Here is a 26589-nt window from a genome sequence, read left to right on the forward strand (position 1 = left end):
TAGTTGCAGTTAACTTTCACAACTCTGAGGGTCCAAATTATCAGATTTTATATTTAATTTTTATTGCAAGCCACAGTCAGAGAATGTAATGCCCTTAACTTCCATTTCTATTTGTACACAAGTTAATTCTTGCCTGATAGATCTCTCATGGTACCTAGCTAAAAGCAACAAGGACCAACAATGCATAAACACACTGAAATTCTTCCTACCTACCCACCCCTTTTCCCTTTCTGGACCACTTATTTTAGAAATCTATGGCACAGCAGGCACATGATCTGCCTTCCAAGTTACCAGAAGTAACAGCTTGGGGTGGGGCACTGGGTGGCTCAGCTGAGTGCCTGCCTTTCGCTGGGTTGTCCTGGGACTGATCCCAGCACTGGGCTCCCTGTTCAGCTGGGGTGGGAGGGGGGACTGCTTCTGCCCCTCCCTGCTGCTTGTGTGCTCACCTGCTCACGAGTGCTGTCTTTCAAATAAATAAAATGTTAAAAAAAAAGTTACAGCCTCACCAAATATTTCACTATGATATTACAAAAGTCACTGGCTGTCTTACCTTCAGTTATCTTTCCTTGTGCCCAATGACTGATAGCTTAATGGACTTCACATTTTAGGTTTTTGTTATGGCAGTACCCTACTAGTAGCAATTTTTATATTATTTAACATCGAGAATAAGCTGCTATTTTAAAAAGGCACAAAAAATTAAGTGACTCAAACAAGACAGGGATTTTTCTCTCTTGTAACAGTTCAGAGTGAGACATCTCTCCTTCCTGAGGTCATCCAGAGACCCAGGCTACATAATTCCTTAGGAGGTGTCCCATCTTTGTGGTGGGATATTATCAGCTAGCACCACAACTGTGATCCAGCCTACAGGAAGAGGAAAAAGAAAAATGGTTGGCAAATATTTTCATTTTAAGAAAAGACTTGAATGGGTATTTCACACTTCTGCTCACATCCCCTTGACCTGACATTGTCCACATGGTAACATCTACCTGCGGGGTAGACTGGGAAAGAACAGTTAACTCCAGTTAGGTATTCATGGACACAGCTAAAACTTGGGGATTCCTTTACTAAAAGGAGTAAGAGCTGGACAGATGCTAGGAAACAGTCTCTGTCACAATGGGGGTAAAGAGGTTCAATATAAACATGTACCATTGAATTTTTTCTTTTTTCCTAGGTACATGTATTAATTTTATAATGATTGCAAAAAAGAAGAGGTTTCTGAAATAGTAACTATTTCAGGCTAGACCTACACCCTAAATATTTGACTTTGGAAAAGGAAACAGTACAGAGCAGAATTTTTTCATCTTTGTATCCAAACATACTTCAAACATAGAGACAAAAAACAAAACAAAACAAAACAAAACAAAACAAACATAGAGACAATTGCTCATTGAGAAATACACCAAAATTCTTTAGACAGTTACACGTTAAAAAGCTGTATTGGGGGCACCTGGGTGGCTCAGTGGCTGAGTAACTGCTTTTTGGCTCAGGTCATGATCCTGAGGTCCTGGGATCAAGTCCCCCATCGGGCTCCCCTTAGGGAGTCTGCTTCTCCCTCTACCTATACTATGCCTCTGCCTCTCTCTCTGTCTCTCATGAATAAATAAAAAATCTTTAAAAAAATAAAAAGCTCCAGTTTTATAAACTCATAAAATCACGTAATATTAGAGCTAAACCTAAAAAAAAAAGGACACTTTGCCCTATATACATAAGTAAATGAAGACTCAAAGAGGTAAAACAAACGGCCCTACATGAGAAAAGGCAGTTACAGATCCAAGATTAGAATCAAATTCTACTGTCTCATTGGATATATACCAACTGAGAAATTCTTTGAAGCAGAAATTTCACTGTAATTTTTAAAACAGTGTGCCAATTAAAAAAAATAATTATTCATGGTTAATGTACTATAATTTTCAATTATATGACAAATGATAAAGACTCGCATTTTAAGAAATATAACATGAATTAGATTATACTTTTATTTTTTTATTATTTTTTTTAGATTATACTTTTAATACTAATTTGTTTCTCAGAAAATAATATGCAAGCTAAAATCTGCCCCAATTGGCCAAGTTACTTTTATTTCACTATTATTATTTCAAAACATATTTATCCACCCCAGATAATAATGTAAACAAAGTATGAGGTCAATTTTCCCATGTTTTGAAGGGTATAACTTGACAAAGTATACATGGTAATTTGTATGTTTTAAAACCTAAGTCTCTTCCAAAAGTAAGTTGTCTTTTGTTTATGAGAAACCAACTCAACTCATAAAATCAAGAAACACATCAGATGTAACGCACATTTAGAGTTTATTTATTTGTACAAACCCAAATCACTTTTAAGATTACCTAACTAACATATATGTTACATTAAAAGTAAATAAGGAATTTATTGTAAGTTTTATTAATTCAACAAATATTAGCTGAGCATATCCTTTAGGCATTATACTACCAATGATGATGTGAAAGCAGAGAAATTATTCAAATGGATGTAATATAGATATTCACTAAAACAAGTAAGTCACCAGTTAGAAGGCACTATTGGTAGCGTTATGGGGCCAGGTACTCTGATACTTTTTTAAAAGGATATGCTGGGGAACTAGAGTTTAAATGTTCCATTGTAAGTCAAGATCTCAAAATACAAAATTTTTTTGTGTTAAACACAAAAATGTTCCAAAGTCTTAAAGCAGTGGTTCTCAACTAGGTATGATTTGGCAATGTCTGGAAATATCTTAGGTTGTCACAACTAGGGAGATGCTACTGGCCAGACAGTGGGTAGAGGCCAGAGATATTGTGAAACACCCAACACTGCATAGGACAGCCCTCTACAACAAAGAATTAGCTGGCTAAAAATATCAATAATGCCAAGGTTGAGAAACCCATGCCTGAAGTAATTTAAGTGATTTAATGAGCACTAATTTTTTCTCTGAAAGACATGATGGTGTATCTTCATAAATATGAAAAATGATGTAGATACAACAAAGATTATATACTTTACATGAAATTGTGACATTACTGTGTATTTTAACTAAAAATACTAATGGTGGCAAATTTTTGTGAATGGAGTTATACTGACCTTTCTTACACATACAGTGATTTTTATCTTCTTGTGATTTTTTTTTAAAGATTTTATTTATTTATCCAGGAGAGACACAGAAAGAGAGGCAGAGACACAGGCAGAGGGAGAAGCAGGCTCCCTGTGGGACACCTGATATAGACTTGATCCCAGGACCCTGGGATCACACCCTGAGCCAAAGGCAGACGCTCAACCACTGAGCCACCCAGGCATCCCTTTCTTGGATTTTTTACAGTGAAAACATTTCCTTCATTTTTTTCAAGAAATATTTAATGAACATCGATTTCTAGATATTCTATATAAGGTGCTGGACTGAAAGTTCAAATAACAGCTTCATTAGAGAAACAGACATGTGAACAAAAATTATAATTCATATGACAAGGGTTATTATAGAGGAATAAATAAGCCACAGTATGGTAAGACAGAAGAGGGAGTGATGATTCCTGTAGTTGTTGAGGGGGGGGTTAGGGTAAGAGAAGAATATTAAAGACAGCTTCCCAGAAAAACAAATGCTTGATCTGAATATTTATATCAGAAGACAGGAGGGACCTATATGCATGTCATGCTACATAAAGAATTTCTTGGGATACCTGGGTGGCTCAGTTGCTTAAGCATCCGACTCTTGATTTTGGCTCAGATCATGATCTGCTTCAGATTCCCTCTCTCCCTCTCCTTCTGCCCCTCTCCCCTGCTCATGCACACATTGTCTCTTTCTCTTTCAAAAAAAAAAAAAACACTTCTAAACACTTCTTTTTATCAGTAACAGGCTTACCAATCATCTTTTTAAAAAATATTTTTATTTATGTACTTATTTGAGAGAGAGAAAGACAGCAGGGGGATAGACATAGGGAAAGGGAGAGAGAGAATCTCAAGCAGACTCCCCACCAAGCACAAAGCCTGAGATCATGATCTGAACCAAAATCAAGAGTGGGACACTTAACTGACTGAATCACCCAGGTGCCCTGATGATCATCTTAATGAAAAGGATTCAGGCAAGGTAATATCATAAGAAGTTATGATTTTATAGAAATCACTGAGCACAGCTGGAGAATGGCCAGGCAGAAGAGAGAGATATAATTAGGACTCAGATTCAAGGTGATAAGACTCTGGAACAAGGCAGTCATCCAGTGGGGTTGGGAGAAGGAGGAGATGAATGAAGAGATGTTTTTTTTGTTGTTGTTTTTAATTTTTATTTATTTATGATAGTCACACAGAGAGAGAGAGAGAGAGGCAGAGACACAGGCAGAGGGAGAAGCAGGCTCCATGCACTGGGAGCCCGACGTGGGATTTGATCCGAGTCTCCAGGATCGCGCCCTGGGCCAAAGGCAGGCGCTAAACCGCTGCGCCACTCAGGGATCCCGAATGAAGAGATGTTAAGAAGAATCAGCAGAACCACAGTAAGAAGATACTTCCTGAGCATGTTGATATAAGAAAACTGTCGCTAGAGCAAAGAAGTTGAGACTAGTCCGTGCTGGGGAATGCTAAAGTAGGCCAAAGTGAACATGTAAATATTTATAATATAAAAATTGCCATCAATTTGATGTAGATATAAAATACAATAAAACCAAATAATTTAACTTAATTTAATCTTAAAAATAAAACTGACTACAGAATACTTTAAAATACTGGTGTTAACAAATAAAATAAAATAAAATAAAATAAAATAAAATAAAATAAAATAAAATACTGGTGTCAAACTTGAGGATCCCACTCAATATATTAAAGGTCATCACTACTGTCTTCAACAAGATAAAGGCTAAACAAATGGAAAATCAACAACTCTCCCTGGATTCTTCAAAGCACTGTGGTAACAGGGCCTAAAACTGCAGTTTTGCCCCTAAAACTGGAAAGACAGGCAGATACAGAGAATCACAGCTTCCCAGGAGTAGGAGCCAGCAGCTGCAGTTAATTTTAGTAGAAATTCTTTAAGTTGTTATTGATGACTTGCTCTGGGCTCAGGGCAGACCAGCCTGAGAGTTAAAAACTGCAAGGGGGCCCTGCTTGGGGGGTGGGGTCCACATTCTTAGGTTTTACTTCCAGTAGCTCTACCAGGTTCTCACTGTAAAAAATCAGAGAAAAATCCCCTCCTGCCTCTGGTAGGGGGAGTGGTAAACATTTTGGAATACACCCAGAGTTCTTTTCTTCCTAACAAGGCCTGCCCTCAAGGGAAACTATTTTACCAGAGCCTAATGGACTGGGGTTTTACTAAAGTCTAAATGACCTGGGGGAAGGGAAATACACCACTCAGTCTCTCTAAAATACTGACATATAACCATCAGAATGTAAAAGGCTTCCCCTCTTCCTACACTTTACCACATCAACAGGGTTCTGATGTAATAACTGCAGCTAAAAGAACTGTAAGCTTCAGATCCTATTAAAGAATCTCCAGGAGGGATCCCTGGGTGGCGCAGCGGTTTGGCGCCTGCCTTTGGCCCAGGGCGCGATCCTGGAGACCCGGGATCGAGTCCCACATCGGGCTCCCGGTGCATGGAGCCTGCTTCTCCCTCTGCCTGTGTCTCTGCGCCTCTCTCTCTATGACTATCATAAATAAATAAAAATTTAAAAAATAATTTAAAAAGAATCTCCAGGAAAACCCAAAACAACAGAGGAGACAAAAACAAGGACAAACAGGAAATTTCAGCCTGTAGCACCACAACCACAGTAAACAGTAAATACAGTCTAATTCGTAGCCAAATAAACATAAAACCTCACACTAAAGGCCCAGGTAATCTCAGTTCCTTTTATCACGTCTTGCTTTCAACAAAACATTACAAAGCATGCTAAAAGGAAAGGGAAAAAAAAGCCAGTCTGAAAAGATAAAGCAAGTGTCCTATCCAGACTCAGATATGGCAGAGACTTAGGAACTATCAGACCAGAAATGTAAAATGGTTAATATGCTAAGAGATATAAATTAAAAAGTGGATAACATGTCAGACTAGATGGGTCATATAAGCAGAGAGATGGAAGTTCTAAGAAAAAACCTAAATGAAATGCTAGAAAATGAAAACATTTTAACAGAAAGGAAGAATGCCTCTGATGGGTTTCCCAAAAGATTAGACACAGCTAAGGAAAGAATTTGTGAGCCTGAAGAAAGGTCAGTAGAAAATTCTACAACTGAAATGCAAAGAGAAAAAGAAAACAGTGGAAAAGAACAGAATATCCAAGAACTGTGGGACAGTTTCAAAAGGTGCGACACATATGTAATGGAAATACGAGGAGAAGAAAGATAAAGGAACAGAAGCAATATCTGGTCATATTGACTGAGAATTTTCCAAATGAATGACAGACACCAAACCACTGATCTAGAAAACTCAGAGAACACAAGCAGGGTAGGTACCATACACTCTACACCTAGACATACTATATTTGAATTGCACAAAGTCACAAAGAGAATCTTGAAAGAAGCCTGGGAAATGAGATAAGAATTACATTTTATTTCTTTTCTGGAAATATACAAGCAAGAAGAGAATGGAGTGAAATATATGAAAAAGAATAAAAGAATAAAAGAATAAAACCACTAACCTAAAATTCTGTATACAGTGAGGTTATCCTTCAAAAGTGAAGGGGAAATAAAGACTTGGTAAGGCATACAAAAATGGAGGGAATTTATCTCCAGTAGACCTGCCTTACAAGAAATGATAAAAGAAGTTCTTCAGAGAGAATGAGAATAATAATAGGTCAGAAACCTGGATCTACATAAAGAAGGGAAGAGCATTAGAGAAGGAATAAAAGAAGAGAATGTTTTATTTTTCTTATTTTTAATTGACCTAACAGAAAACAGTTTATTTATTTATTTTTTTTCAGAAAACAGTTTAAAATAACAATAGCAAGAATGTATTCGGTGATAATATAGCTTATGGACAAGTGAAATGAACTGACAGCAAAGTGATGAGGGACAGGAGGGAGGAAGTAGACATGCTGTGTTATAAGGCACCTGCACCACCCATGAAGCGGGACAGTATTATTTGAAAGCAGGCTTTTATTAGTTGCAAATGTATATTGCAAACTCTGGAGCAACTTCGTTAAGAAAGACATATAACCGACATGCTAAGAGAGGAGAGAAAACTGAATCTTATAAAATGCTCAATTAAAACCAAAAGAAGGCAGAAAAAGAGTAGAAAGAGAAGAAGAGGAGGAGGAGGAGGAGGAGAAGGAGGAGGAGGAGGGATGCCTGGGTGGCTCAGTGGTTGAGCGTCTGCCTTCAGCTCAAAGCATGATGGGGGGCAGGGGTCCTGGAACAGAGTTCCACATTGGGCTCCCCAAGGGAGCCTGCTTCTCCCTCTGCCGATATCTCTGCCTCTCTGTGTCTCTCATGAATGAATAAAATTTTAAAAAAAGAAGAAGAAAGAAAGTAGAAAAGGAAAGAAAAGAAAGAAACAAAGCATATGCAAAGCATATGCTTGTTATGCACTCCACAGCCCATTGTGGGATGTGGAGCAGCAAGAAACCATGGTCCCAAAGCTGTAACGAGTGTCCAAATCACTTCTGTAGAAGAAAAACAATCTCTGAAGTGTGCCTCCTGATGCTTTCCCCCTTTAAAATGTGTCACTCTTCAGAGAATCAGAAATAGCAAGTTCTACTTTGAAAATACTTTCTGGGATTCTGAGAGAGTGGAAGTCCGTGGCTTCCAATCCAGTTATCCAGGTCATAGTCTTTAGAGCTTCTGTGTCCTGAGGTCTATAGCTGGTGAAGTTTCATTCTCCCAGGTCATTTCTTTTTTTTTTTTTAATTTTTTTTAATTTTTTAAAATTTATTTATGATAGTCACAGAGAGAGAGAGAGAGAGAGAGGCAGAGACACAGGCAGAGGGAGAAGCAGGCTCCATGCACCGGGAGCCCGATGTGGGATTCGATCCTGGGTCTCCGGGATCGCGCCCTGGGCCAAAGGCAGGGGCCAAACCGCTGCGCCACCCAGGGATCCTCTCCCAGGTCATTTCTGACACTTTCTCCTTTCTCTCTGGGAAAGAGGAGAAGAGGGTGTATGTCTGGTCTCTCTCTCTTTAGCTCCAGTTAATAAGGGGGTTTTACCTTTTCAAGTTCTTCTCATTTACCCTAACAGTTGCAAAAGAGTGATGTGGAATTTCCATATCAGAATCACCTAGGATGATATAACTATATCATATCCTACCCATATAGTTAGAGGGAGATTCATGGGTTTTGCCCAAGAGCTACTGAATCAGACTCCCAGAGAGTGAGCCCAGGAATCTGCACTGCTGGCAAATGTCACAAGGAACTCTTACACACACGGAAGTCTGCATTTGAGAACCACTGCTTTAAAATATAGTTCCTTTAGAGCTGGGGAAAGGGATGAGGTTAAAAGTCATTTCTCCTTATGTTTGGAGTCAATATACTGCTAGGAGAATTTGCCCCTAACCACCTGCTGAATATATCTGCTAAGGAAATATAGTAAATGCTCAAATATTGAGTATTTATTGAAAGATTACCTGAGAAGCATAACACCCTATTAAGTTCTATGCTTAGCAAAACATTTTGATTCTTCTAACCTAGATAGAAGTCATTTCATTCTAAATTAAGTTTTAAAAATTTTATGGCCTTATATGTCATGAGTACAGAATAGCTATCATTTTAAAACTATGAAAGTACAACATGCCAAACTTTCTTTCTTTCTTTCTTTCTTTATTTATTTATTTACCAAACTTTATTTAGATGATAGGCTTGCTCTAATGCAGGCCATCAAAAAAAAAAAAAAATCACTTGGGCTTCCATATCAGTTAAATATTGTTTAAGAAATTCCTGCAAAAGAAAAATAAATGGTTGAAAACATAAGCAGCTATGGAAAATGTAAATCTAAAACAAACAAAAAACTTACAAAGAGTTATAATAAGGATCCAAAAGAAATGAATAGATATGTCAGCAAATCCTATGCATTGAGGTACCGTAAGGGTAGTGGAAGGGGCTAGGGAAGTGGCAGAAGGGTGTATTCATTAGGATAAACCAAAAGAGAAAAAAGATGCCTGGGCTCAGAACACAGAGGCCTGCTCATCAAACCCTCCCAAGAAACAGAAAACCAAAATCCATAAAATGCTGATTAGTAAGGGAGAAGATAAGAGAAACAGGTCTTTTACTGGGTTATTCAAGTACTAGGTCCATGAGTCACACACAGACGATGTTATATTACTATGCTACTTTGTAAAGGCTTCTTAAAGTCTAACATCAGTAGCCAATCAAAACTGTATCATCCCATCAGTGTCTGCAGGAAAGAAGGACCTGGCTTGATTTTTACTTCTTTACATTCCCAACTTGGGGAAATGGGAGCTTGGAAAACCTTTGCTTGGGAAAACTTGGGAAACTAAGTTAGAGCCTACTCTTGTGTTGTTCGTTGTGGAAGAAAAAAAATGGTAAGGAGTAAATAGAAGCAATAAATAATCATTCCCCAGAAGCTTTCCTTTTCAGGGCACTGTGCCACTTAGAAGAGAGGCACAGTGCTCACTCCTACCCATCAATTTGTGTGTGTGTATGTGTGTGTATATTATCTGCACGTTTTGTGTGTATGCATGCGTGCAGCTGTGTATGTGCAACAGTGTGTGCATTAGAGGGACATGGATGGTACTGAACAACTGTTAATTTGGAACTTACCTTGCATCTAGCAACAGCAAGTTATATACCCATGTGAGTGCTGTCACTTAGAATATGGAATGGAGTGTTAGGTTCTCAGCAGAGAAGAAAAAAGAGAGAGACAGAACACATGCACATACACACATGCACATACACACACACACACACACACACACACACACACACACAGGTATACAGAAATTCTCCTAACTTGTGGGTTAAGGCAGGTGGGAGGGAGTCAATCTTCATCCCTTCCTGCCTGCTCTCTGTTGTTGGCCACCTGAGAGGCTGAGGGAGAAAGAACTGCAGATAGGCTATCACTGAGAACTTACTCTGGATGTTGTGGGAAGATACGGTCTTTTTCAAAGACATAGTGGAAGCAGTAGACTTGAAGTTTGTAAAAGATGGTGTGGCTGCACAAAAATAAGAGAAATAAGGAAAACAGTGAAGTAATTATCATCAAAGTCCTCTAGAATTAATCCATGGTAGAAGGTAACAAAGCAATTCTGGAGGCCAAAAAAAGCAAGAATTACCTGTAAATAACTTTTTTTCCAGCTCCTCTTGAATTTTAAGAAGAATCCTTTCTTGCTCTAAGGCTTCTATGTACTTGGAGTAGCACCAGGTTGGCTAGAAAGACCATTTTCAAAGTTAATTTTGGAAATGTTTGCCTCAGGAAATAAACTGAAGGTAAGTAAGATGGCTTATTCAAACCTGTTCATTTACACTTTTTATTAAAATATAACAAACCTCAATAACAGATCACTGAATATAACTATTCAATGATGTGCTATAACTATATGTACTATAACTATTTCTCAGTGAATCAATGCTCAAAGGCTTTATAGATTTCTTGACAGCAATTCAGGCACCTATATATATTTAATTTGATTATGAATTTAGATGCTTAAGAGACATCCAAGGTTTTTTGGGGGTGTGTATTTTGCACTTGGATTAATTCCAATTGTTAAATGTGTGAAATATATCTGAAACAAACGCACATATGGAACATCCACACTTGCCAAATGGTGCAGTTATTATTACTCTACCAATTGCTGGAATAATTCATATGTGTTCCTTCAATCTCAACAATAATAATTTTCATTTATGAAATGCCTTTGGCTCCCAAAAGCTTTTTAGTTTCTTACAAAACCCTTGACATGTATTACAAGAGATCATCACCATCATCATCATCATTCCTTTTCCTCTCTCTTTCTCCTTTTAACAGACAGGGAAACAGGCTCAAAGCAAATTTAGTGATTTTTTTTTCAGGCTTCCAGGTAATACTGACTTGCAAATGACAGTGAAAATTAGAAGCCTGCTATCTCTAATTCCACATTCCCCTCTTTATTTTTACACTGTGTTTCTGAAATTTAATGCTACTCATCTGCTAATGAATCTTCTCCCAAATGGCATTATTACGTATCACATACTTTTAGATACTACCTTTCTCAATACATGGCATCACAAAATTGGACGTTTCTCTTCTCTTAATAACAACTTTATAGTCTATCAGTTACCTCAGCTGAGTGGCTGAATTTATTTGACATTCCTAAATGCCAAAACGATTGTTTCTTGAGCTAGTGTAATCCTAAGACAGAAACACTTTTGATACAAGATATTAAAAATGGACATAAACTAAACTTATGAAATTTCATAGATGTGATCTTAATGTACAAGTTATAAATGTAAATATAAACATAAAAACTGTAAATGTTGATGGTCGTGTATTGGACAATTTTATGACTGCTTCAAAGAATTAAAAAATTGAGACTAAGCCTTTGAAGTTTTTCTTTCTTTTTTAACCCAAGAATGTATTAATCAAGTGTATTCTTATACTCTATCTGCCTTACTCTCCTTTCCAATAAGATAGTCATTTCAACTGCTACCTCTTAAATCATCAAATGTATCAAAAAGTATTTTCATTGGTTATATTGTCCAAGATCAACTGAAATTTTAATGTTCTCTGAAGGCTCAGGGAAATTCACTTCTAATCTCTTCTAATTTTACCTTCATTTTCAAACAAGCACACCTCTACTATTGTAAAATAACTGAGTAACTGCATTTCTATTATCCAAAGATCTAAAGAAGAAGTGGCATCAGTGACACCTTTACTGCTTACCTGCCGGCCATATGCTTGTAGGCCTAAAACTGGGTCAGTGGCTAAAGCAGCTGTTTTGATTGCAGATCCTGAAGAACTTGGATATTGTTTGATTCCATCCTGTAATTATATTAAATTATTCCAAAAAAGGAATAAAACTGTATTAGCATAAACTTACAGTAAACAAGTAATAAATTAGATGAAAAAATATTTTGTGGCAAGTACCACACCTGCGATTTCATCAAGTCAATATTACTAATGCAATATAATTAGTGAACTCTTTAATTTTCTTTTATACTAATATAAAAATATTTTTTTGTTTTTTTAAAGATTTATTTATTTATTTATGATAGAGAGAGAGAGAGAGAGGCAGAGACACAGGCAGAGGGAGAAGCAGGCTCCATGTCAGGAGCCCGACACGGAACTCGATCCCGGGACTCCAGGATCACGCCCTGGGCCAAAGGCAGGTGCCAAACCGCTGAGCCACCCAGGGATCCCTATAAAAATATTTTAAAGTAAATGATAAACTATAAAGAGCATAAAAATCACTCTCAAATTCTGGCATGTAAGAAAAACCATTGTAAACATTTTCATAAACATCTACCCAAACTTCTCACCAGAGAAAGACACAGATATAATCTGTAATTTTAAAATTTATATTTTATTACATAAATCTCAACCAAATGGAATCACACTACATATGCTCTTTAAAATATTCTTTTCATGTTAAGTATCGTGAAAATGTTTCTATGTAAATAAATATAGAATGGGAATTTAAAGGGGAAGGTCTTTGTATCATTCATCAATATGCCTTCCATACAACATACACCCGAAGTTTTGGATGGTGAAATGAATACAGCATCATTTCCAATGGATGAACTGTCCTATGCACTCAAATCCTGAATGATAAAAAAATAAACTATATAATCACTTCAACAGGTGAATAATAATCTAGTAAAGGCATGCATCACAGATAATTTAATCAATGTCTATTATTAGAAACTTAAATCATTAAAAACATTTTACTATTATAAATGATGCTGTGTACATATTTTAGTTGATGACAGTACTGTCCAAGAAATTCAGTCATGAATCAGAGGAAAACTATAACACAAAGTAATTAAATATTCCTATATAAATATTTGCATATATTAAATAATACTCCAAATCACAAATACAGAAACTCAGGCCAGAATTAGACCAAAAATACAAAAAGGAAATGTAAAAATGACAATTTAAAAAAAGACTGAAGAAAAAGACAAAAATCTCTCAAAAATGAAGCTACAAGGTACTCAAGAGAGGAGAAATTTGATTGAATAGATAGGGAATTTATACACATATTATGTATATATACTTTCATTCTGATCCATATACATATATAAATGATACATAATATGAACATAAATCATATATCTGGATCAAAAACTTTATATATGCACACACATATATAATATGTATATAAATCCCCCCAAAAAGCTTAGCAAAAGACATAAACCTACAGATTCAAGAACCTGAGCAATCAGACAGAATAAATCCAAAGAAATCCGCACACGACGTATCATAATCAAATTCTGAAAACTCTAAAGAAAAAGAAAAAATCTTGAAAGTAGTAATGAGAAACAATACCTTGCCTATAGGGAAAAGAAAGAATAAAAAAAATAAATCTTGGAACATCAGGAAGGAAGAAAAACTGAAAGAGCAAAAGTATGGGTTAATAGACTTTTCTTCTCTCCTTGAATTTCCTAATTTATGTTTGAGGGTTGAAGCAAAAATTATAAAATGTTGGAGTTAGTTTCCATTTCCTGTTTTATTCTTATGATGGCTTTATATGGTTAGCATCTGCCATTTTCTGCTCCTTTTGAAATGTCTTCTATTTTCCTCAACCACCAATAATAGGGATGGGGTTTGATGTGGTTCTCAGTATATGTTGAGGGAATATTTAAAATAAGTATAAACAGGTGAGGGAAAAAGACTTAAAGGGAGAAGGTAATTTTTAGCTCTACTCAAACTGGTAAAATATCAACACCAATACACTGGGAAAAGTCATGCATCTATAAGGTAATATCTAAAGATATACCAAAATAAAATTCTAAGAAATATATAAGTAATCCACAGGAATACAGACAAAGGATGCAGAGTAAAATGAAAAACAGAGGGAACACTCAAAACAAGAAATAAAATGGCAGACTTAATATAAAATACACTAAAGATAAAGAGACTACACTAATTAAGAGAGATTGGCAAAATAGATTTTAAAAAACCCCACCATGACCCAACTATATGCTGTTTATAAGAAACTTAATTGAAATATAATGATACAGGTAGTAAATGAATAGAAAAAGATATATCATGCAAACACCAAAACAGAGCAAGCTGGTTCTGCAGCTTTGGAGAAGTCTGGCAGGTTTTTGAGAATCTCCATCTGTTCTCTACATGGCTATGAAATCATATACATATATGTATAAAACACTATCTTTCTTTTTAAAACATTTTTAAATTTATTTATAAAGGAGAGAAAGAGCAAACAGGTAGGGGCAGAGAGAGAGGGAGAAGTAGGCTCCCCACTGAGCAGGGAGCCCCATGTGGGGCCCAATCCCAGGACCCTGAGATCAAGGCCAAGCTAAAGGCAGACACTTAACCAACTGAGCCACCCAGGCTCCATAAAACACTATCTTTAAAAACAGCTGAAGAATATACCCCAAGCTTAGTGGTTGCTCTTGCGGAGAGGGAAGATAATAGAACTCAGAGCTGGCAGTAAGAGAGTTTGCTCTTTCTGCAATATTTTAAGGAGGGGATAAAAACAAATGCAGCAAAATGTTAACAGTGTTTATTTTGACCTGTGTATATATGAATGTTCATTATATTACTTTTGCACCTTTCAATGTTTACATAGAATAAGCATAAGCTTACAAATAAATAAAATACATTAGTTGGGAGCAGTTACCTTTTTTTCAATTCAAAGAAAATAGATATAGAGATAGATGGATGGATGGATGGATGGATGAATAAGTGGACAGACTAACAAACAGGCAGGCTGGGCAATTTATGATTCATATCTATAAATTTCACATTCAGTGTATCATTCTGTAATTGTTAAGGCTGAAAATGCTTTCTTGTGAGTACATAACATCTTTTCATTCATTCTTTTATTCCTGATTTACTCAGTTAACATTACTCAGTTAACATTGATTAATAATTGAGCACATGCCGGACACTGGTCTATGTGCTATGATGCACAGATGCACAAGACAGATACTATCCTTGGGAATCTTAGTCCAGTGAGGATGACAGATGCAAAAATTTATTCATGAGACAATATAAAGCACTCTCCAAGAGAGGTCGGAATGTTACCACAGTGGATGAGAGCTGATTGTGTTGCCTAGTAGGGTAAAGGAAGTTTTCACATGGAAGAGGTGACATTTGAGGTGAATTCTGAGAAATTCGAAATGAAGTCTGAAACCTCTGACTAAAGTCTTAACAGCTACTAAAATCTGTATTCTATAATGTTTCTGTATTTGTTCCCCAGCCCAAATTCTTCTATAAATTCACACACATCCCATACCTTTTAAAAGTATGATTCAACTCAAAATGAGTTTTGTCTTACCTTTGCAAAATTTTCGTCTTCTATGACTGCCAATTTTTTTTTCTGCTTATTATATTCTTGTCTTCTCTCTAAAACACTCATAATTTTTTCATCAGTTAAGTTCTTCCTAAACTCACAAAACTGAGGCCAAAATTTAAACAGAACCCCAAAAATTGTCATCTGTATAAAAAACAATGCCTCTGGTTACAATTTCATACAAATGTACTGATTTAAGCTCTAATTCACCATAATAATGGATTAACTATTCTATCTTTAATATACAGCATGTTTCCTCCAAGTTATTGTCTCCAGACATATTGGTATAGTTTAGTTCAGCACATGCTTATGATCAAGGTTTTTTACTACCAATGAGAAGTCTTTCTTTAAAAAAAAAAAAAAAAAAAAACACGTAAAAGTTACTTTTTCTTTATGTTTCCTTAACCAATTGATCATATTAATAAAGAATCCATTAGGTCTTTTCAAATGAGAAATTTATATCTTCTTTTAAAACATACACTAGTTGATCTGCCACACACACTGCTGTTTTATGCAAGTATTCCAAATATTCAGTCCATCAGGAGGAACTCTCTGCCCCCCTTTTCTTCCCTTTAGAGAAAGGAAATACCTCTGGAAAAGCACTTAAAGCTGGAGATCTAAGAATAAATCTTGAGTAACTTTTAAATGATATAATCTCTTTTATCTGAGCACAAGAAAAGTAACATTTAAAAAGGAGGGTGGAATCCTGGACAAATGCTTTCTAAGAGGATACTCTACATTAAATGATTAATTGTGATATTAATAGAGATAAGAATTGTTGCTCAAATTCCCATGCCAAGTATTTCCATTAGTTCCAGAGGCATACATTACTTCCAAGAAGGTAGGACTTGCCACATCAGGTCAAGTCCAACATCTCATTGCTAGAAATGACCTTTACCTAATGCCTTGGAGAAAAATGAACCATCCCATCAGGCTCCAAGCAAACTCTTCAGGGAAAAGAGGAATTTTTAAAAAGCAAGCACTGCTGTGATCAACAGAGTCCTCCAATGGTTCGTATATTTGATTGCTCCTCTTTTCTGTGCATGAATATTGTTAGTAATTCTAAAATTATTTATTCCTTTTATTTTTTTATTCCTTTTAAAATACAGTTTTATCATTGAATTCTGTAGCCTCTTGGCATTTTGAACATGATAACTAGAGATATTTTATTTGATGAAATGTAGGCTTTTAAAAAAAAATTCATTTACATTTACCTGCCATGTCTTTATTTAAGTAATCCCCTGCTCCAATGTCAAGGGATCATGGTGGTTTTTATATGAACTTCTTAAATTTAAATACTCCCCTTTTCCTCCTCTATTTACCAACTATTTATTCTACCTCTCATTACCTCTCCCAAATTGGAGTCATTCCTAGCTCTCAAATACATTTATCTCCATCTGGAAACTCTTCCAGTAAAAGTAACCAGGATAAAACACAAGTTTTTCAGTGGGAGACCTAAAACTGCTCTATTCCTAAAAGCTGCAATTAAGATTTTAGGTTAATGATATATGTGTTAGTCATGAAAATTACCCTGTGCCTCCAGAACCTTAAAAGAAACCAAACTGTAGGTAAGAAAAATGTTTTAATAATTATAGAACTACTTTGCTCACTGGCAAGAGATAGGCAATGGCTTCAGTATGAGTAAAAAGGGCCAGTGTAAATTTGGCTAAGTGAAGAAAACTTTAAAACTATTAGGGGTGCAGGTGGGGCATAAGGCAGAGGCTAGACTGATAACAATGCTAGAACAGGCAATAGGCTTTTTTGTTTTTTACCTCCTATGCAGCCCTTTCACTCAACTTTGTTCTCATTTCCCATTTGATCTTACTCCTTTGAGTCACAATAGATCACTTCTCATTGTCAGTCATCTATGTGTTCAAAAAATGTTATTGAATGCCTATTCTGTGCCAGGCATTTGGGCCACAAAGGTAAATAAGAAACACTCCCGGCCCTCAAACACCTTATAATCTAGTGGGAAAGTCAGCATGAAAATAGGCACTTTCAGTTTTGTGTGATAAAGAGACATAAAACCACAAGGAAGAGAAGATGATAATGCAAAAAACTCAGGAGTGAAGAGAGTAAGGCTCCTTTGTGGAACAACAGATATTTCAGGAAGACTGGCGGGTGGGTAGCAGGGAGTGGGAAGAGGTATGCCTAGTGAGGTATAGGAGTACAGTCTTCGAGAAGCCTGGGTAGCCCAGCAGTTGAGCATCTGCCTTTGGCTCAGGTCTTGATCCCGGGATCTGGGATTAAGTCCTGCATTTGGCTCCTGGCGGGGAGTCTACTTCTCTCTCTGCCTGCGTCTCTGCCTCTCTCTTTCTGTGTCTCTCATGAATAAATAAATAAAATCTTAAAAAAAAAAAAAAGAGTATAGTCTTCATTCTGAGGACAGTGGGGAGTAACTGAAATTGAAAGCAGAGAAGTGACATGACCAGATAAACATTTTGAAAAAGATGGCTCTGTCTACAGTGAGTTAAATAGTTTTGAGAGAACCCAGAGGCACATCTGGCAATTACTGTAAAGTATTGATAAGATATGAACTCAGGTGATAGCATGGAGTCAGAGAAAAGTAGACAGGATGACAGATAACAAGGAGACCAATGGATACACTTTAGGGACTGAAGATACAAGTGTAAGAGAATGAAGGAAAGGAAAGACATAAAGATGGCAACCAGACCTCTGGCTTGCACACCTGGATAGAAGGTGATGCTATTCTCTACGCTTCCTTAGGAAACACAGGAGGAATAATCAGGTGGAGTGAGGACTCTATTTAAAAATTGTCTTATTTTCTGACACTCCAAATTCTGTATTTAAGACACGTCTGGGATTCCATTTTAGGAAACCAAGTAGAAGGCATAACCTAGAGTACTCCCATAGCTTTTACTGGCTTCAATCTCTAGACAGTATGGCAGAACTAACCAATGTAAGCAGTTCCAGACATGCACTTGCAGACTTGAGGTCTTTGATCTAGGTGGGCAAGCCCTGGCCTGGTTATCCAGAGACCTAGGCTAGGCTAAGTGATCTCTAAGATCTTTTCACTAACAGATACTGTAATTCTGGCACCATGTTTTCTCTATTTCTCTCTAGCACATCCTCAGTCGTTTCTCTATATTTTCACCCATTTTAATGCGTAATTTGGATTCTGAGTCCATTTTCAGTTCCTTAGAAGACTTAGAACACAGCTGGCTCACAAATGAATGTTAAAGGAATAATGGCCTTTTTTCCATGCTCAAGGGCAATCATATCCTAAAATCTCTGTTTCATATCACTTAAATCATGACATGGCCTTCCCTATTACCCCTATTATAATTTATTTTTCTTAATCATTTTTCAGGAACATTACTAAAAGGCTTTTAAAAATGCAAATAAATTATGTTCACCAAATCACTGTTTTCTATTATTTATCTTAAAAAGAAGTAACTTGAGCAGGTTAACAGGCATGATTTTCCTTTCATGAGCTTGTGTATTTTATGTTGGTTGGGTACTTACATCTCCTCTCACTTACTTTATGAGCTATGTGAATATTCCAATCTTTAAAAATATACAGATCTTGGAACACACGTATTTTACCACATATTTGTGGTAGCAGATTTTCTAAAGGAAATAGAAATGGTGGGAAAGAAAGGAGGAATTGGCTGGAGTATTATAAGTAAGAAACAAATGATAACCATGGAGAGTCAAAGATAGTTATTTACATGATTGTATTTGCTATATATTATCAATAAAATAGTATACTGCTAGTTTCTTATATTGGAATATGCAAAAATTTTTAAAGATTTATTTATCCATTGGAGGGAGAAAGAGAGAGAGTGAGCAGAGGAGAGGGGCAGAGAGAGAGAATGAATCTCAAGCAGACTCTCTGCTGAGCACAGAGTCTGAAATGGGCTGTATGCAAGGCTCAATCCCAGGACCCTGAGATCATAACCTGAGCTGAAATCCAGAGCTGGATGCTTAACTGAGTAACCCAGGCATCCCTGCAAAAGTTTTTAATTAAATAGAATAAATCCCAGTATTAGGAAGGTTGGAACCTTATCAAATATGAATAATGCAAAAGCCTTAAAAGAATATCTAATTGTTCATCTATTTAAAAATACGCTTAGCTGCAAAATAACATAAAATATAAAACACCCTTAGCTCCATGCCCTGATCTCTTACCTGTGCCTCTCTAAACACATATGGTCCTAACTCCTTCCTGTGTTCAATAATTTTTTGGGCTTGCTCTACTGGAATGTCAATTTGTAAAGCTGGTGGAATACTAGAATTAATAAAGCAGTTGATGATAGTCATGATCTTCTTATGGATGATGGACTCTTCACAATGAGAATGGCACAAGTCCTGAGGAAGGAGGAAAGATAGAGCAATACATGATTAATGTATTCCTAGAATACTTGAAAGAATTGTGCCAATATGTCTTTCAGTAATATATACCTCTTAACTTCAGATCAAGAGGGCACTAGAACATGTGAAAGCCATCTTAAAAAATATCTTCCATTTCTCTCGGGTTTGAGGAACCCACACTTTGATGCATATACCTTAAATAAACATGCTTCATTTAATCTCAAGTGCTTCTACTCCTAACCAAAAGACCAGCTTCAATGTCTACTTTGACTCATTTAACGAGTTTGTATTGGGTGCCTGCTATATACCAGCTGAGCCCCATGACAGTTCCTGCTCTTTAAAGACTCAGTCTCACTGGGGGAGAAACAAGAGAACACATCACTTCGATCTGAGATAGCTGGTAAGTGCTACAGGACAGGTGTACACAGGGCCCTAGGAGAGCACTGAAAGCAGGTACCTAACACAACTTACAAGTGGATGCAAAAGCTTTTCCGACCAGAACTGCTTCTACACCAAGGTGACTTAGGCTCAGAAAGGCAACAAAAGCAGGATGCTGGCGGTGACAAGTGTGTCACTATGTATCTCTTAGTATTTACACTTTTACAGTTAGCCTATTAAATTATCCTTCTTCAAATTAGTGATCATACATTAAAAAGACCCAGTTTCATGTTACAGGTGTAGGGCTATCATTTTTCTAAAATAAAGAAGGAGCTTGGTTTGAATTATGGCACTTCTCTGTCAAGAACATTGATTCTCTAAACCACTAGGAAGCAAATAAATTTGGAAACTTGTAATTCTGGGCCAGAAATGAGCCAGCACTTACTAAGTACTCACTGCATGATGGTACTCATTGTAAATATTATGTTACAGACACTATTAAAGCAAGGAAAATTTGAGCACTGGCCATATAAAACCTTATAGAAAATTTGGCATAAATTATATATGAAAAAAGCTTGATATGAATGTTACATTAAGACAAAAGTTAGCATTTTTAACTCAATTTACCATCCCCCTCAGAAAATGCCTATTTGTAGCACATATGTTTCATATGTTACCAAAAGTATATTTTTTCCATTACTAGTAAGATGATCATATATCATTATTTGGTGAGCTTGATTTATAATTATGGAATGTAAGGCTTGTGAAACAAAAACAAAATTTTTGGAGTTTTCATTTTGAGGGTGAAGAGACAAAAATCAGAACTGATTTTTTTTCTAATTGTTCTGCCCTACTGTACCTAGCTTAATGAAGCATTACTTATCATTAAAGTCTCAGTTTAAACAGACTTTCCTCTAAAAGGCTTTTGGTGACTCCCTCAGTTCAGAGGAGATGCCCATTGTAGATACTTCCATTGTGCCCCGTGCTTCCATCAGCAGTGCTCTAATCACGGTCCTACAGCTGTCTTGTCTATCACTTGTCTGTCCCTCCCATGACACTGTAAGAGGGAAGACTATTCTGATCATCATTGTGTTCTCAGGATTTAGCATGGGTCTTGGTAGGTGCTCAAAAAGTATTTGCTGGAGGAATATGTCCTTCCAGTCTCTTTTTCTATGGACACACACACACACACACACACACACACACTTCAGATTAAATTGTACTGTTTTCCAGTAGTAGCTAGGTTTTTAAAAAATCAATAAGATGAATATATTTCTTTTTTAAAAAAGATTTTATCTATTTATTTATGAGAAGCAGAGATGGAGGCAGAGGGAGAAGCAGTTTCCATGCAGGGAGCCTGATGTGGGTCTCGATACCGGGACCCCAGGATCACGCCCTGGGCCAAAGGCAGGTACTAAACCTCTGAGCCACCCAGGGATCCCCTATGAATATCTTTGCTTATCATTGATTATTCTCCAACAGCATGATTTTAAATGGTTGCAGAGTAGTCTATTGTATAGATGTATAAATAATTAAGTAACTAACGTCCTGTACCTGAACAGCTGGGTTCTACCCAAATTTTCACAATTCAGAACAATGGGAAGAGCCCAGATCTCAATTTCTTAGCATATTACCACAACCACTGCTTGGATGGGGAGGGGACATAACTTAGTGATTAGGAGCATGAGCTTTAGCAACAGAATGCCTTGGTTCAAATTCCAGCTCTGCCACTTAATTAGCTACATGATATTAGGAGTTTCTTAGCTCTTCTGTGCCTTAGCTTTGTGTGTGTGTGTGTGTGTGTGTGTGTGTGTGTGCGCCTTAGCTTCTATACTTGTAAAATAACAAGAATAACAGCATTGATCTAATAGGATTCTTGTTAAGAATAAATTAGCTGTTATATGAAAAGAATTAAGACGATATCTGGCAGATAGTGAACATTTAATAAGAGTAGGAGCTCAATAAGATTTTGCCATGCCAGGTGGAATACTTCCCACCTAGCAAACTTTCTCAAGGTCCAATTCAAATATTATCTCTGCCGAGACTTCCCTGACCTACAACCTTCTCTGCATCATTATGTAAATTATGCTAGAATTATACGTCACCTAGAATTATACGTCCTCCACTCTATACCACAGGAAATATATTTAAATTAAGACTTGAAAGAAAAACAGTCTTGAAAGAAAAACAGTCACACAACTAAGGGTTGACTTTGTATGAGTATGCTTTTTAAAATGCTTTTCTTGTATTTATTGCATTCCTCCTGTCAGAGTGGGCCTGGGCCTACTCATATTCATATTAGCTTAAAAATAATCCTGCCCATTCATAATAACTGCCTATTTTGGAAAACAGACTTTACCTCCTTTCTAATTCTTAAAAAAAATTATTTTAATATTGCTTACCCTGTGACAGATTTTGAAAAAAATTATCTCAAAACATTTTTTCCTGAGAAAATTTCTAAGGTGTAAATAGAACAATAGTTCTGTTTATAACAAAAAAAAAAAGGTAGAAGACATCTTCATGGAAAGTTGGAGAAAAAAAAAAGAAAGTTGGAGAAAGTTTGGAAATAGATTTTATTGAGCAATTACTAACTGTATGAATATAAATGCTGCAGAATATTAGCATTGCATAATTCATACTTAGATTCCAGACCAATTGAAAGTACCATCCTTTTAAACCCCAATTTTATTTTTATTCCATTATTAATATGCAATTATTTAATTGCAGTTATGCAATTAAATATTAATTATTTAATAATAAAATTTATTTTTATTTTTATTTTTATTCCATTTATAATGGAATAAAATAGGCTACTTGCCCAGAAATGAATCTGCTTCCTGTGGGAGCATTGAAGCAGTCTGGATGCCTACTCTTGGGTATTTCTAGACAATGTTCCCTTATTCAAGGCTTGCTTAAAATACATAGAAAGTCCTTCCCTTTCCTCAATGCAAAGATTCAATATGATTTCAATAAACACTTAAACGTAAAAATAAACTGCCAATTGTTCTTTTACTCATTTGTTTCGTTAAAAATTTGGCCATTCTTTCTATTAGAAAAGCTCATCTCTGCTGGTTAACTTACCTATAATCCTCTATCTTTGATGACCATGCTGGCAATACAGTTGGGAGGAATTCTGGTAAAGAAGTCTTGGTTAAAGTACTGAGAGTATGGATATCTTCAGGAAAATGTGCATATGGTACATTTATGGAGAAGTGATACGCAAAAAATGCATTTAAAACTCTTTTCAGTAAGGTTCTTATTAAATCATAATATATGTGAATACCTTGAAAAGCTAATTCTATCATTTCAGGGCTCACTCTTACTCTTCACTGTATAAAAAGAAATATATCTAACACAAAACAATAAATACCTCAATATTTACATATTGGTATGAAGATGACAAAATTGGGCTATCATACAAATCTTGTCTATAAAGTTACAGTTAAGAATCTGATGTGTTAATGCATTTCCACCACAAAAAGAGGTGGTTTTCTCCAGCTTCCAATATAATACCTTATATTTTTGTACTTCTTGCCAAAAGAGTACATCATTTTCCAATAAATCTCCTTTTAGAGCCACAAACCGTTGAAATTGTCTTACGGTAACTGGATTCAATAATGCTTTACGAAAAGCAATGATTTCACAAGATGAAGATATCCATTTACTCTCCACAGGCTGTCCAAAGCAGAAAATACAGAAAATTAGCTGTGTTCTAAAAAATAACAATAAAGTCATTTATTAGGCTAAAAATTACCAACTTCAACATCCTTTACTTTGGGCTGTTGAAATTTATGGCATGGATACAACAGAATTTGGCAACTTCTACCTCTCTGTTCTTCTCTCTTTTGTCTCCTTTATATTTTTATGGCATCATTTTTTTTATGAGGTAGAGAGAATAAGAAATGACTGGATGATTCAGAACATACAACTACATTGTTTAAGAATGTTAAGAATCATAGCAGTTTGGGACTTTGGTGAAAAACTACATTTTATGCATTGCATGAGTTCTGTGCTTAAACAGAAAAACATAATCATATGTTGTGATTGTATATTGTTACATTATATGTATAACTATATATATTATATATGTGTCATGTTATGTATTAAATATAACTCTCTTGCCTTTTCAAAAGTAAGAGCACTAGGGACACCTGGGTGGCTCAGGGGTTGAGTGTCTGCCTTTGGCTCAGGCCGTGATCCCGGGGCCCTGGGATAGAGTCCCGTAATGGGCTCCCTGCAGGGAGCCTGCTTCTCCCTCTGCATGTGTCTCTGCCTCTCTCTGTGTGTCTCTCATGAATAAATAGATAAAATCTTTTAAAAAAATAAAAAAATAAAAAGTAGGAGCACTAGAACATTTAAGATATTTTTTCAAAATCTTAAAAAAATTTACCAATGAATCCTGTTAAACAGTAAATTTTCTATGCAGCTTCTAACTAGAAAAAAATCATGTTTTTAGGCAAGACATCTTTATGTTATTTTAGTAAAAATTGTTATTAATATTTATAACAAGAAGAAAAATCATTAATATGTTATTTAAAATATATATATATGTTATTTTTAATAATAAACTTCTTCTGACTGAGGATTTACTTTACATACCAAAAAAGCTAGGAGGACCCATGGTACTGTAGTAATGCTTAATTTCTGTCTTCACAATTTTGAAATACAAGATGTCTATTTTTAAAATTCTGACCATTTTATATCATATATGCATCCCTTGTTAGCCTCTCATATTAAAAAATGTAAGACAGGGCAGCCGGGGTGGCTCAGCGGTTTAGTGCCACCTTCAGCCCAGGGTGTAATCCTGGAGACCCGGGATTGAGTCCCACGTCGGGCTCCCTGCATGGAGCCTGTTTCTCCCTCTGCCTATGTCTCTGCCTCTCTGTGTCTCTCATGAATAAATAAAATAAATAAACAAAATCTTAAAAAAAAAAAAAAGTAAGACAGATTTTATTGAATTTACTGAATAGAAATTTTTTTACTGGATAAATGTTATCGAAGCTCCCCAAATTTGAGTTTAGTGTACAGTCATGCAAAGAAGCACCATTCCAAAGGCAAAGTTTGAAAGAATTTAAGAATTGTAGTAACATCAGCCAAAAGACATGATAAATATCCATTACTGATGATGCATAAAATGAGTTTCTCGAAACAAATCCTATGTGATTATCCATGTAAACGTCAAAGAGAGTTATGTAAAAAAGCAGTATGGGAACACAAAAGGAGTAACTAACTAATTCTGCCTGAAGGAGCAAAAGCTTTGCAGAAGGACCTTGAGGATGAATTGGAAATTGAAAAATGAAGCCAACACCAGGCAGTCTAGGTGAATAGCAGTGTTTTCACCCAGATGAAGTGACTGAATGTCTAACATCATTTTAGTGAGGTACATGTCTTGCACTCTGGTCAAAAAGTTAAGACCCCCACCATATGTTCCATATTAAAATTACAACCCTATAAATAGGAACACTTACGCATTAGACTGGGATGTTTATTTTAAACTCACTTAGCAAATAATGTTTTAAGACCTACTTCTTAAGATACTAAAACTTAGTAATTTAACTAAAACCTGTAATTTAATTAAACAGAAAATAACATAATACGTAATGCACAATAATATGAAATAAAAGCCCATCCTACTTAGAATTTCAACAAAAAATAGTAAAAGACAAACATAAGAATGGTTTATTTCCTTTCAAGAGGAAAACACAGAAAAAAGAGCATCCTAACAGATACATGTAATCCTCTAATAGTCAAATAAAATTTTACGTTTGTTAGTTTGTAAAGGGTCACCCAGGTCTAGTCTGACATTCCACCAAGATCTGTAGAAGGATGAATTCATATAAATATGTAGGCTCAACAAGAAGGCTGTGTTTATTGTGATTGTTAAGAAGCAAAACAGGCCATTTCCAGTAAGGTATTCTATTATAGTGACTTCAGTAATCACCAAAATGATAGTTTTAATTCTTTTCAAGCCAAAATGTAAATCTCAACAGAGTATAATGTAAGATAATTTAACTTGCTGGTTCTGTTACATATTTCTCATTCTTTTTGTAAAGTCATCCACTCTCAGTAATAAACTACCATAGGCTGAAATGAACAGCTTGTCTCAATAAATCCATCACAAGCAAAATAAACAAAAATACATATATAAGGTCCAAAATTTAAAGCACACTTCTCGGGCTTAGCAGGTCAGGAAGGCGTTAAGAAGGTGGCTCTCGTAGAATAATACTCTTCCCCAGATTCCATCAGCCAATTAAACAGTCTCAGTGGTCAACTGGTAGCTTAGAAAGCAGTGTGCTCAATGAGAGTCTTTGAACAAGTAGGGGAGGAAAAATAATACTTTGACAGAGTGGAAGTTGCAAGAGGAAGAATATAACAAACACTACTTGCCTTCCAAACCCCGATTTTCCTCTCATGCTTCTGTAATAAGAGCTCTTCAGCTATGTCTCTCATCTGTATCTAAAAGCAAAACCAATAACTTTATCCCAATTATTCGAATGTCTACATTTTTGA

The 26589-nt window shown here is 36.0% G+C and overlaps 1 protein-coding gene across 17 annotated transcripts in view; it reads right to left on the bottom strand.

Moving 5' to 3' along the window:
- Window positions 1-555: 555 nt before the first annotated feature.
- RGS22 (regulator of G protein signaling 22) overlaps window positions 556-26589 on the bottom strand; it is a 132125-nt gene continuing 106091 nt past the window's right edge. For 3 of the 17 annotated variants that reach the window (XM_038555179.1, XM_038555191.1, XM_038555183.1), the window contains 8 exons: window positions 26467-26535; window positions 23593-23754; window positions 19519-19698; window positions 15352-15510; window positions 11769-11867; window positions 10183-10276; window positions 9982-10062; window positions 649-861 (listed from right to left, as the gene is read on the bottom strand). In XM_038555179.1, coding sequence (XP_038411107.1) covers window positions 800-861; window positions 9982-10062; window positions 10183-10276; window positions 11769-11867; window positions 15352-15510; window positions 19519-19698; window positions 23593-23754; window positions 26467-26535 — 906 coding nt within the window. In that variant the 3' untranslated portion in view covers window positions 649-799. Of the gene's footprint in view, window positions 862-8689; window positions 8828-9981; window positions 10063-10182; window positions 10277-11768; window positions 11868-15351; window positions 15511-18868; window positions 18958-19518; window positions 19699-23592; window positions 23755-26466; window positions 26536-26589 lie in introns of those variants that run through there. The other 14 variants (XM_038555181.1, XM_038555176.1, XM_038555188.1 and 11 more) reach the window with 13 other exon arrangements.

This window comes from Canis lupus, chromosome 13 (assembly GCF_011100685.1).
Source record: "Canis lupus familiaris isolate Mischka breed German Shepherd chromosome 13, alternate assembly UU_Cfam_GSD_1.0, whole genome shotgun sequence".
Lineage (NCBI taxonomy): Eukaryota > Metazoa > Chordata > Mammalia > Carnivora > Canidae > Canis > Canis lupus.